This window comes from Lepisosteus oculatus, chromosome 13 (genome assembly GCF_040954835.1).
Source record: "Lepisosteus oculatus isolate fLepOcu1 chromosome 13, fLepOcu1.hap2, whole genome shotgun sequence".
NCBI lineage: Eukaryota > Metazoa > Chordata > Actinopteri > Semionotiformes > Lepisosteidae > Lepisosteus > Lepisosteus oculatus.
Genome location: NC_090708.1, coordinates 23,830,166 through 23,843,389, shown reverse-complemented (window position 1 = coordinate 23,843,389; position 13,224 = coordinate 23,830,166). Strand labels below are relative to the sequence as shown.

At 38.5% G+C, this 13,224-nt stretch overlaps 1 protein-coding gene across 2 annotated transcripts in view; it reads right to left on the bottom strand.

Moving 5' to 3' along the window:
* LOC102687911 (dehydrogenase/reductase (SDR family) X-linked) overlaps positions 1-13,224 on the bottom strand; it is an 80,180-nt gene that overhangs the window by 38,055 nt on the left and 28,901 nt on the right. For both annotated transcript variants that reach the window (XM_006638016.3, XM_069197236.1), the window contains one exon: positions 178-279. In XM_006638016.3, the coding sequence (XP_006638079.2) occupies positions 178-279 (102 nt within the window). The remainder of the gene's footprint in view (positions 1-177; positions 280-13,224) is intronic.

Here is a 13,224-nt window from a genome sequence, read left to right as displayed (position 1 = left end):
CTCCACTAAAAGAAAACAGCATTGCCCCACTTTCACTGAGATTTAAAATTTAATTCCTCAGCCTTGTTTTTTCCACTTCCCAAACCTATTTTGGCATACCTACTGTATTTGCTATGCTCAGTATCTTTATGAAATGAGACCCTTTCCATTGGTTTTTCATAATTGAGAGCCCCTTACCATTGTTGACAAGAACATGTAGTGGAAGGCCTCTGTCTTTAAATGTCTGGACAAACTCTCGGATGGACCTCAGGGATGTTAGGTCAAGGTGGCAGCCCTCCACTGTGAACACAACAGAAATCCACAAGTTTACCAAAAAGAGATCCTGTGACTGCAGATTTTTCAAACCATTAGTTTATACGGAAGTCCTTTGCGGAGTGTCCAGGCTGTATCCAAATCCTCCAGTACAGGAAATTCAAAGGTCTTATATTATATTATGTAGTTTATTATCAACACTTCACTCAAGGTTTTGGACATTTAATTCAAACCCTTTCAAACAAATTCACAGTAACTGGAAACAAAACCAATTGCAAACTAAAGAACCTGTATCAAATGCAGTATTGATAATTGTTAGGAAGTACAGCATTGGTATTCATTTATTATTTCATATTTTATTTATGCTCTAACTGTGACATTTGTTATATTTCTTCTGTCTCAAAGACATCTGTGGTCTGAAGCTGTTGTATACAGCACATTACGTTTGTATCACTATATTATATTGATGTGAAAAACATAATTTTTGTCTTTACAGAATGAGTTAGATATCAAATCTGTTGAACTAGAAAACCTACAGTAGATATATATATTTTTCTTCTAATGTATTTTACACTTGATTGACTAATTCTAATGTAAGACATTTTCTTTTGGGGGTCAAGAACGAAAATGCACTTTGTACTGACAAAGTCATGCACAATTTCAAATTAAATGAAATTGAAAGTTTAGCTTAACTTATTTTATAGCATTTGAATTGGAATTGAAGCACACAGTGAGTCAGAGAAGACTTTGTGGTTCTGCACACTGAAACATACTTTTTTTTCAATAGACATAAAGCACTGTTCTGAAGATCTGTTTGATTAAGGTATAATGAGATTGAGATTTTTCCCCAATAATTGATCTGGGTCTTGTAGGCACAGTTAACCTTCAGTGCCAGACAACCCATCATCTAGATTTCAAAGCCCACTGTGTGAGACATATTTAATTCTGGCTATGATTCATTATGAGAAAACCGATCTTGACATCCAAACAAATAAATCGGAGACATGCATGATGCAGACTATTTATAATGCTCTTCACATGGATCATTAATTTGTTCTATCAATCACCATGATTCAGTTAGAATGCAAATGAAGTACTGCAAAATACAATCTACAAGACTGCCTCTGTACAATGCACATGGTTATCCTTACTAGAGTACCAAAAGTATTAAAACAAACTTGTCAGAACTAATGTTAAATTCTTTACAAATGCTAGATGTCTATAAACCTGTAATTCTTAGCATGAAATACTAAGCCATAGCTGTAAGCAATGTTGATGTCTGCACATAATCAACGCATTTGCAAAAGGATTATGACTGTAGCTATTTCTGAGTGACTAATATCATCAAAGCAAGCTATACTTCACTGTTAATCTATCCAAACTTCACCCAAAACTTGGCTCTCATACAAATTCATAAATTTCAGCTTAAAAACATATTGAGAAGAAAAAATGATTTTGAAAAACATTTAGAAGGCAGCACATGTGCTCCAACATAGCATATCCAGAATCTATTAAACTGCTTTATAAGGTAGCTTCTGACACAGAAGCAAATATTGTACACATAATTACAAAATACAGTTAGTAAAGAGTCCAGTTAGTAAAGGCATAAAGATGTAAAAAATAAGTTCTCTTCAGTGAGTTTGTATCACATATTTCAAAATAAAACAGTCAAATCATGTACTGTAGGTGAAATCGTCCTGACAAAAGTTTCTTAAAGTCTTTTTCAACACAAAGTGAATAATGAGTTTTAAAATTAATCTAGAAAACTGAGCAGAAGAGAATGCCAGCCATCCATTCAAAACTCGTTTCTCTAAAATACAGCTAGTGAACGTAGTCGGAATCGTGTTCTGTAATGATGTCTTTCAATCTGGCAATCACTGTATTTTCTGAAGACTTCAAAAAATAAATGATAAAATATCACATGTCAGGAGTGGTCTTTGCATTCTTGATGTTTGTCATGATTGTTTTTAAATTACCACGCTACTGATTTTACTGACCCAATGAACCATTTTTCTATAACAATGGTTAGTATATCTGGATATATATATAGTATATCCAGAATATGTCAAACTGCTTTATAAGGCAGTTTTTGACTTTGAAACAAACATCTACCCACAATACTTTGAGAATCTTACTTATATTCCTTGTATTCCTTAATCAGTGACAAGAACCCCAGTAAATTCTATTTCTGAAGATTAATTTTAATATATAACAGCAATCCCGGGAATACCTCCACAGAAAAAAGCATATTTTTTTAATACAAACTATGAATAAAAACATATTATACAAACTCACTGAAGAGAACTTATTTTTTACATCTTTATGCCTTTCCAATTATTGGGCGGAGCGGTGGCTCTGTGCCTGTGGCTGGAAGGTTGCCGGTTCAAATCCCACAGCTGGCAGAAGAATCCTACTCTGTTGGGCTCCTGAACAAGGCCCTTAACCCCAACTGCTCCAGGGGCGCTGTACAATAGCAGACCCTGCTCTCTGACCCCAAGCTTCTCTCCCTGTCTGTGTGTCTCATGGAGAGCAAGCTGGGGTATGCGAAAAGACAATTCCTAATGCAGGAAATCGTAAAGGGTTAATAAAGTGATGTTATTATTATTATATGTAACGGTGAAAATACAATTAAGGATTAAAAAATGCTCGAGTTAGTTTCATCAGGACCCTTACTCTTTCAGACAAACACCAACCAAAAAATATGTACTTTGTGTATGTAGGGATGGTATTTCTTTTCAGCTGAAACACAGAAATAAATTAGGGTGACACAAAAGATAAAAGAGGCATTTGGCATCGTCATCCTTCTTGTCAGCAAGATTTTCATTTTCAAAATGGGCGATGATCACCTTTAAATCCTTGAACATCCTGAAAAAAACAGCTGCTTTCCTTACGCTGTGAAGGTAGTACTTTGTTGCACAGTAACAGCAGTTTAAAAGTTGGACATGTTTTGCCTTCCATTACTACGAGTCCCCTTCTCCCCACGGAGTATTAAACTCTTTAACTCTCCCAGGCATGAAACAAATGTAAAACTGAGACAGAAAATCTAAGCTCGTCTGGGGAATGCCCCTGCTACTTTAACGTGAGAGACAGAGCTGAGGAATGGCACTTAAAAGAAGACTCAAGGGATTAAACAGAGAAGGGCTTGGAGGATAGTTCCTCCGCTCAGCAGTAATTGGAAAGCTCCTGCTCAGTGCTTTACAAATGTACAGGCACCAAAGACACTGAGCTTTTCCTGCTTGCAGGCAGAGCTCAGTTACTAGAGTTCTAAAGTTTCTCAACTGGAGACAAGATCTCTAAAGTTTGAGTCCTGTCATACGGGAACAAATGAATAACTATTTCTTACTCACTGGCCTTTTTCCTTGCCTTGCTGATTCAAGCTTCTGCTTCAAGCACCACAACTCACAACACTTCAGCTTCAAGCATTTGAATGTGGTGTGTGTCAGACTTGCCCACCAGTGGAAACTTCCAATAGTCTGAATCCTTTCTTATCAGATGTTAGCTGCTGCAGGCTTCTTCCTAGATCTCTTCCCGATTTCCTGGTCAGCTTCGCCTGCATGTGGCTTTGTCTGGGCAGCAGCCTGGCAAAGATAACCAGCCAGACTGCAGGAGCTGAGACACGCAATCCCAAAGAGCACTGGGAGAATGAAACAAAGACTTAGGGGTGTACAATAATGTTTAGGGTGAAGAGCAACATTTGGCACTTGGATCCTGGAGTCAACACATCCCAAAACTATCCCTAGACTTCTAGTGAAATTAAAAGTATGAAATATGCTGTGGTGACTAATCTGTCCTCTCAAAAAAAAAAGAAAAAAAGTACATCCTTTGGTGCACCCCACTGCCATTTTTACCCCAGTGCTTTGAATGAGGTATGTGTGTGCCCCAGCAGTGTAAGTACACAAACCACTGGAATGACAGGTTTTTTGTTCTGGGTGCAGACACTGGAAACAATATTACAACAAGTGTTAGAGGGGCTATGGGTGGCTGAATGGTCGATTTGTACCTGACTATTGTGCCCAGGGCTCTGAAGTGGAGAAATGTCTGTCATTTCAATTATTTTCACAGTTGGGGTAGTACTATGGCACCAAGCCAGCTTCCACTGAGAAATGTGATAGACTGTGGACTTTCTGAAGTGCAGAGATCCCAGTATCCCCTCAATCACATTCAGCAGGTTTACTTATTGAAGCAGTGAGGAAAGTTTTAATGCAAAATTGACATGTGGTAATTGGAAACACAGTTATTGACCCAAGCATTATGAAGGCAATTTGAGCATCGGTGATGTCTTTGAAGAACACTGCTATTTTCTCTTGTGGTATATGACTAACTTATATGGAAAATGGCATTGATGAAAGGAGCCAAATTAGTGAATTCTTCAACTCCTTTGCCTTTCTTATGCAGAATTTGAATATAACAGTTTAAAACCATTGTGGCCTTGTTGCTACTTAGGAACAAATTATCCTGGGGTGAGATGCAATTTGAAAAGGTCTCCTTGTATCAAATTACACTCCTAGTTGATTGCATCACTGTAAATCTATTCACCTTGTCTAAAATTCCCCTCCGTCACCTCAGGAGCCCCACAGTTGCTAATGTGCACTTATTACAAGTGCAATCCCATTTGTCTTCCAGTTTTGCCTTCACTTGCTTGTCATTGCTGCTGATGCTTGTGGTGCTGATGCTTGTACAGCAATTGGATTTTTGTCAACTGGGCCCTGATAACTCGATTTTTATCTAAACACACATCCAAGTTCTGTAATCGGTTTCCGTTTCAAGGGCCAAGCAGGCACAGGGCACAAGGCAGGACCACACTCTGGCAGGATACCAGTCCACCACAGGGCACAAGGCAGGACCACACTCTGGTCAGGACACCAGTCAATCACAGGATAGGAGACAGAGCTAGACCTTGGACAGTGGGAGGAATGCCACAGAGTACCTGGGAAAGACCCATGTGATGAACAACATGGAAACTTCACAAAGAAAGAGCCAGGTATGACCCTGGACCCTGGAGCTGTGAAGTATCTGGGTAAAACTCAGCACCAACCATTATCTGTACAACTTATCATATTTCAAACCTAATAAACAGCAGAATACTAAGGGGAAAATGTTAGAATTGTAATGTGAATATACATTACAATTTCAATATTCACACAACTTTTCAAATTCATTAAACCTGAATTGGCTTCTCAGAGTGCAGGATGACCTTGATAAGATCTTCCAATCAGTTTGTCTACAGAAAAAAAGATGTCCCTTAAACTAATCCTAATGTGACTAAACCAGACAGCTTGTCCTTAGGATATACTGGGAAACTGAATGCATGAATCACGCACAGGCACAACCTCATCGTTATTGTCTGCAGTGAGAAATAATTTATTGAGTGATGTAGCAGGGTTTCCAGCCCTTGGTTCAAATATAGTACTTTGACATACCTCAGAACCCGGGAGAGCTTAGGAAAAGCCTGCGAGCATTTACTCCATTGATGGGCAGCGCCGTGTATGACACAAAACCACAGCACACTGCAAAATGGACTGACATTGGTATACTGTCACTGTCTTGTAATGAAAGCCATCCTTTACTTATTCATTGGTACCAATTAGTTGGCCATCTCTGCTTTCTGTGAAGCACTGACATGACATGCTTACAGGCTTTCCATAATGTCACCTAAGGATGTGCTGTTCCTTTAATCGGCGCTAACTCTCCTATAAGGAACTGCGTAGCCTGCAGTGTATCATAAAACAAATTGCTGTGATGGGTGGCTGTGTAGCAAGTTTAGTTCTTTCAAACTGAGTGGTACACAAAGGAAAATAAATGGGAAATTGACCAAATCTGTATCTATACATAAACATTAATTATATTCATACATATACTGTACATTGACTGTTATACAAGTACAGCTGAATGTATCTTGGAATTTTATCATTCTGTTAATTTTGTTATTTGTCTTTCTAACATATATGGGTCAAAGAACAGATTATCTGAATGTACTTTTCACCAATGTTGATTTCACAGTGATTTCATCATGATGATGATCATTCATTTCACTTGATTAAAATAATGTATTAATGCTATAAAGTACTGCATTTAGACTCAAGTGCAACCAAAGAAAGATACATTAACATGCATGTTTGTGTGTGTATTTGTGTGGGTACACAGTATAAATTCTCTAACACTTATGTCCGGTCACTCCTCCAAACCACTGCTACCCTCTAAGAGGAATAATTGTCCATATCGAAAGACAAGTGACGTGTAGGTCACAACAGCACTAATGAATTGCTCTCAGCAATCACTTCTACAGTAAGTAAAAAAAATCCAGCACTGTCTTCTTAGCATCATTATACTGTAAATGCTACATAAGGTATACTGATTACCTTTATCTTAACGTGTTTATTTCAATGTGCTCTCTGTCATTTCACTGCTCTAATACTCCTTAAGAAACCTGGATAAGGTTGTAATTTCTGCTAATGAGTCAGAGTACAGAAAATTAGAATGAGAGGGCAGGAAATTATGTACAGGGTAAGAACAAAGTACACCCCAAAGAATGCTTACCAGTACAGAAGTCTGATTTCTCCTGGAATTTGGATTGTCTGCGCATACTGCATGTGCGTAAAATCTAAAAAGGTACCTTAAAGCATGGTAATCTTTCAAGTATGTAAAACATAACTAGAGAAAGTAGTTAACCTTTGTATTTATTGCCTAAAAATAATATTGCTCGTTTTGGCATCCCTCTATATTTACGCACCACTGAATTAAGAATGAAATTGGAAATAAAATCAAACATTTTTTTTGTGAAAGCTATTCAAATAATTGCACTTAGCAATCACTAAGAGCTGTGCAACATAGATTTTAACAAGTTTGACTAAACAAATAAGGCCTGGGCTCACTAGCAAACCTCGGTTGAGTGTCCTACATTTCTACATATATTTCTGCACCAGAGAAAACCACACAACCAGACAGGCCAAATGGCCTCCTCTTGTTTACAAACTTTCTTATGTTCTCACTTGCTGTCAGGGATCACAGCAGACTGAAACAGCTCTTCCATTTGCAGCCCAAGATCCCAGTAGACTCACTGGTGACTCAGGTGTCTTCATGTTGATTAAGGACATACTCGTGTTGTTCTCCCTCCTGAAGTGAAACTGTAGGCTGTACAGATGATCAGCTCTGAGCAGTAATTGCCTTTTCTAAACTGGAAACTGACTGTTTCACAACATATTTCACAACAATTTTAAATTTACTATGGAGAAATTAAAACATAACCTGTTGCCTTAATATATCAAAAGGATAATACGGTTTAGGAAGGCTTTAATGTAATTAATTCAAGTTCCTTTATTTTTTTACCCGTGTTGTGCATCCTGTCTATCACAGAAGTTTCCTGGCATTTCTTTGATTCTAGGATTTCCTTGGTAATGAAACTACTTTATACGTGAAGAAAACAAAGGGTACATTCCAAGTTGATTGCTAACTGCATAAAAGTATGTATAAAAAGAAACATGGTCCAAAAGCTGCTTCTGGAGCATTTGGATAAATGGTCAAAATTGTTTTATATAAAGTGATGCCGATCTATTCTTAGACTATTATCACTCTTAATACAGCTTCAAGCCATTCTGTAATCATTTTCAAAGAGAAAAGAAGTAATGAAATACAAAGAATGAAGGAGGTACTGTTAACAGTGATCATGCCGAGAAATGGGAGACACAGGCCTCATGCACTGTAGCAGCAGAGAGCACACATATTCTGTCTCAGATATTGGAAGGAAACCATTGTTACCAAAGCACAAGGCGACTATTTCAAAATGACTACCACTATGTAAGAATGAGAACTGGAATGAATGCCATTTAAAAAAAGACAGAGTGAATGTCGCATCTGACAGTGATAAAAAGGCCTTTCTGCTTGATACAAGCCTTAACAAAATGCAGCTGTGCCCTGAGAATGCAGAAATAAAAGAGTAAATATGAAATCTGATCAACTTTGTAACTGTAATTCCAATAACTTTGCCAGACCCAAGCAGAATTGACCCCATTGTAATGTCATTTTTAAATCACCTGTTGAGAAGTTATTTATTAAGTCTTTTCTAATATTATACTGTAGGTTTCTCAGTGTCTCACGCTTGATGGCATTACATGCAGATGAACAAATTCGGAATTTAAATGAGAATGTCATTATTAAAACACATAGTTGCCCATTTGTCTGCTTATGTGGAATCAAAACTACAAATAACAAAACATTTTCTTTTAGACACAGCATGTCTTGTGGTTCCTATGTACTGTTTACATAATGTATATTGTACATAAAATACATTATATTCATTATACTAATTATTCACATACACATTATCATAATCTGCTACATGTACATAATCTGCACAATAATTTTGTAGTTGACAACAACGTTATTTTATATTTCATTATTTTTTGTAGTCTATATTGTGTTGCTCATTTGCTTGACAGGCATCCTAACAGTTGGTACCATGTTTTAGTATTCGTCTTTATGGTTTTATTGTTCTGAAATTATTCAGGGATAACATAACATGGTGGGTTTTTTTCTTCAGAGGTAATTGTTTGGATACTTCTGAATACAAAATATTCACACTTCTTTGCTGAAGGCTCAGTTGTGTCCTGACATACGTTCCAGAGTTATAGTTTTGACAAGAGAGCTAGTTGTGTTTGATGAAGAATGCTCTCCTGTCAGAAAGCCCCAGCAGACGGACAAGAGATTTATAGGTTTACATTCTCAGTGGGCTGACTCATATTCCTTCAATGTCCTTTTGCACAAACGATCAGCAATATGAAATATTAAACTAAACCATACACCTGTTCATTTATAGAAACCTCTTTATCCCTGGATGGTCATAAATGAAGTCTAATCAAAAAAGCACAAAGTACAAGATGAGACTACTAGCCCACTGCAGGGTACAGACCCACAAGCAGGAGGGGGGCAATTTATAAATTATAACTTACATGGATAGGACTTTGGACTGTGGGAGGAAACCAGAATATACAGAGAAAACTAGCAGAAACTTATGCATGACATTAAATCTCCACAAAGCTGAGGGCAGATTTGATCCCTTGGAGCTGTAAATTCCACTGTACCAGTCCATCGCAAATACACATATGTATGGGGGACAATCTCCATGCGGCATATCTTGGAACTATGAGAGGAAACCAGATCACCCAGAGATTCCCCATGCAGAAGCAGAAACATGCAAACTCCACACAGATGGTAATCCAGACCAGACCAGAATCGCACAAAGGACACGTGAATTGTAAGGCAGCAGTGCCAAAATCAACAACATTATTCCACCCATTAAATTAGTAATAGTAACTAATAATAATTAAGCCAGTAAGTAATAGCAACTAATGAGCTAACTAAAATTAGCCATTCAACATGGCTCCAAAGGAAGTTATATGACTGAGGTTTGGAGTATCTGTAAAACAGGACTGTACCGTTTGTCCACAAAGTGTGTCTTTGATACGAGTAAATAATACGAAACTGCTTATTAAATCAGAAAAGCTTCACAGAGGACAGACATTACAACCTAAGAAAAAATGTACTTTATGAGATCATAAAAGGTCTTCTTCAGTATTTTTGGGATTCATTTTACTTTCATACAACCATTTAAGGTGTCTTATGCAACAAATGCAGAGTGCAGCAGCAGCAGCAAAGACAAAATTTTGGATTTCAGACACATTCAAGTGAGGAAGCCTGACAGAACCACAGCAGTGCAAATCAAGCTAGAATACTAATGCAGAAAGTGGAAAAGGTGACCTTGTGTTCCCTTAATAGCCTACCCTTAGCATATCATGCTAGTGATTGAAAAGTAATGTTCTCAGGCTAATGGTTTAATAAAATAAAATGTTAACTGATTTATTTTGTAAAGACTTGAATTTTTTTAAAAGCTTTTATCCAGTGAAAAATGATAAATATATAAAGAAAAATACTACACAGAGCAGTGTATCCACATGAAAATTCAATTGCACAACTGGATTTCCCATTTATTGCATAAAGGAAATGCAGCGGAAAAAAAACTCCTTAAAAATGATCGGCACAAGCCATTTTAAAAAAGCACTAATTTTCCAAAATAAATTATAAGTAATAAACTACTGTCAGTGGACCTTCCAATTTATTAAATAAGCATGCGTTCCCTTTTATCTCCACAATTAGACAGAGTGAGAGTGTGAAATACCCCATGCAAAATGAAGTGCAAACACTTTAAAGAACCCCAAACACGAAATACTGCGCTTTGGCCTAAGCTAGTGTCTTGAGATATTTCAAAAGCTCTAGCTTATAAAATAATAAAATTCAGACACCTAGATTTGTCTGTGCACATTTCATGTCGTTATCAACAGGAACTGCTTGAGGGAAAGAAAAGGATATGAGTAATACATCTCAACTACTTTATTTTATAAAGGAGAAAAATACCTCCAACTCAAGCTATTATGCAAAGCTTCTATGGATATAATTTAGGCACTTTTTTTCTGATTCAAGGGAAGGCTTAGACTGGCTGTCAAAAGGCATCAGTATTAATGTTGTATAACTCTTTCACTGTAGCTGCCAATAGAGCGAAACCTTTAATCCTCCACAATCTTCTATGATCAAATCCTAGCTCCTGCTGGAAAATGCAGAAAGGTCCATCATTCGGAGGAAATAATTTTAAAAGAGGGCAGCATGGGGGCGGAGCCGTGCTAGCTCAGACAGCAAGGGAGTCTAGCTCCTGCCCGGAAGGTCCCGGGTTGAATCCCCGGTAGGGGTAAGCGATGTAGCTTGCGCTAATTCCTTCCAGGTTTCCAAATGATTACCGGGGGTTAATCCTTCAAGGGGTAACAGGCCGGCCGGAGTGTGAGGCTGACCACATTACCTCCACTTCCAGTGTCGGATGATCAAGCAAAACTGTGGCCCCTGCCCCCCATTCCCCCATGGGCCTTTATGGCCTGAAAAGGGACCTACACAGCATGTAGCATTGTCGCCTCACATCACTGGTGCCCTGGGTTCAATTCCTGGGCTTGTTCTCCCATGCTAGTGCCAACAGTCCAAAGACAATCAGGTAGGTTAACTGGTTTCAAGGAAAAATGGTTCTGGTGTGAGTATGTGCATGTTTGTGTCTGTGTGTGCCCTGCGATGGACTGGTGTCCTGTCCAGGGTGTAACCTGCTTTGCACCGGTTGCTTCTTGGATGAGGCTCCATCTCCCCTGCGACCCTGTGTTGGATAAAGCAGTTAGAAACTGGATGGATGTTTAAAGAAACGGCTTGTAGTGCTAATTGTAACTGTATGATTATTAATTTACACAACTACACAATTAATTTATTACATACGTAAGGCAGTCATTCATTCTGGGGGTGTATTCCAAGGTGCATTTCAAGATTTCAAGGTGAAATGAAGAACACCCATTTTTTAATATCCACTTTCCTAATATAGTCCCATCTAAAGGACAAACTTGTTTCAGACTTTAATTTTGGCAGCCTTACACAGCATAGCCATTTTTCAAAAAATACTCCATCACAGCGTTCTCAGCTGTTCTAAGAAAAGAAATAACAAGAATCTGGAAAACACAGGGTGTCACGCAGCGTCTTTAGGACCCTATGCGGACAGCCCAATCCGGAAGGGAGAGAACAGACACGGGGAGGAGATGAGGAACAGGGCTGGTAGACGAACAGGGGGGCGTGGTCCAGGCAAACAGTCCAAAGGGTGCTCATAGGGAAATCCGTAGGGAGACAACAAAATGTCGAGAGCCGGGTGGTCCATCCATGACAAAGACAAACAAAGTTAAAAGCTGGAGAGGGATCCACCGAGGGGTTGGGGGAATAAAAAAGGGTAACGGGGCCAGGCACTCCAAGCCCCGGACCCAGATGGTCAGGACACCGGGGAAAAGGCTTGCCTTCAGACAACCCGGAAAATAGGCAAGACCATCTTTCAATACTGAACCTGGAACAGTGGGAGCATCTGGCTTTTAAAGGGGAGACTGGAACAAGAGGTGGGTGCAGGAGATCTGGTAAAATGTGAAAGAGCCCTGAAGGGGGAGGGATTAGAATCGTGACGCAGGGCATGTACCCGTGACAGCCGCACACTATGACAGTGTCACTAGGAAGGTCAAGTACTTTAGTCAGAACATGCTTTCATTGAAGTGTGAAGAGCAATGCAGGAAGGTGGCTGTTAAGATTGTTTGAGAATGTGGAAAACCTTTAAAAAATATGTTTTTTTCTTCCCGTTTATTTTCATATTGTCAATTTGTTATTTGGCTGTGCCAAAGCTTATTGACCACAAAGTCAGACCTTTGTAAAATAGTAGAGACACCAGTCTGATCTCACAGGAGCAGGTACCCTGTGTCTGCCAGAGAAAGAACCAACTATCTCATAAATAAGAGACAACGGCATCTGTACTTCCTGATTAGCTTCTGAAATATTCCCCTCTGACTGTCCCTGACAGAATGGACTAAAAAGAAAGAAGTTCTATAAAATACTGCAAGGTAAATTGAGGGACAGATGGTAAAAGACAATATTTATCTCTTGCTTTGAGAGTGAAAAGGGATGATGCTTCACAGAAGAAGTCCAGTGGGCAGTATTTTAGTGGAAATAAATGAAAGGACAGCTAACAGAGCTGGAGTCTGGGATCTGTTCTGAGAAAATCAGCTCTTCAGTGTTTCAGCGCTGATGGGATTAGATTCTTGCTATAGATTATAGTAAAACGTTTGTGCTGGATTTGTCAGACTGTGGTAAATCTCACTGATTCAAACCTTTATCTGTATGTTTCTCTAGACAGTCTATTTCTGATTGAGTGCATGGATAATATAAACATTATAGGTTTCTATTATACAGTGCCTTGCGAAAGTATTCGGCCCCCTTGAACTTTTCAACCTTTTGCCACATTTCAGGCTTCAAACATAAAGATATAAATTTTTTATTTTATGTGAAGAATCACCAACAAGTGGGACACAATTGTGAAGTGGAACGAAATCTATTGGATTTTTGAAACTTTTTTAACTAATAAAA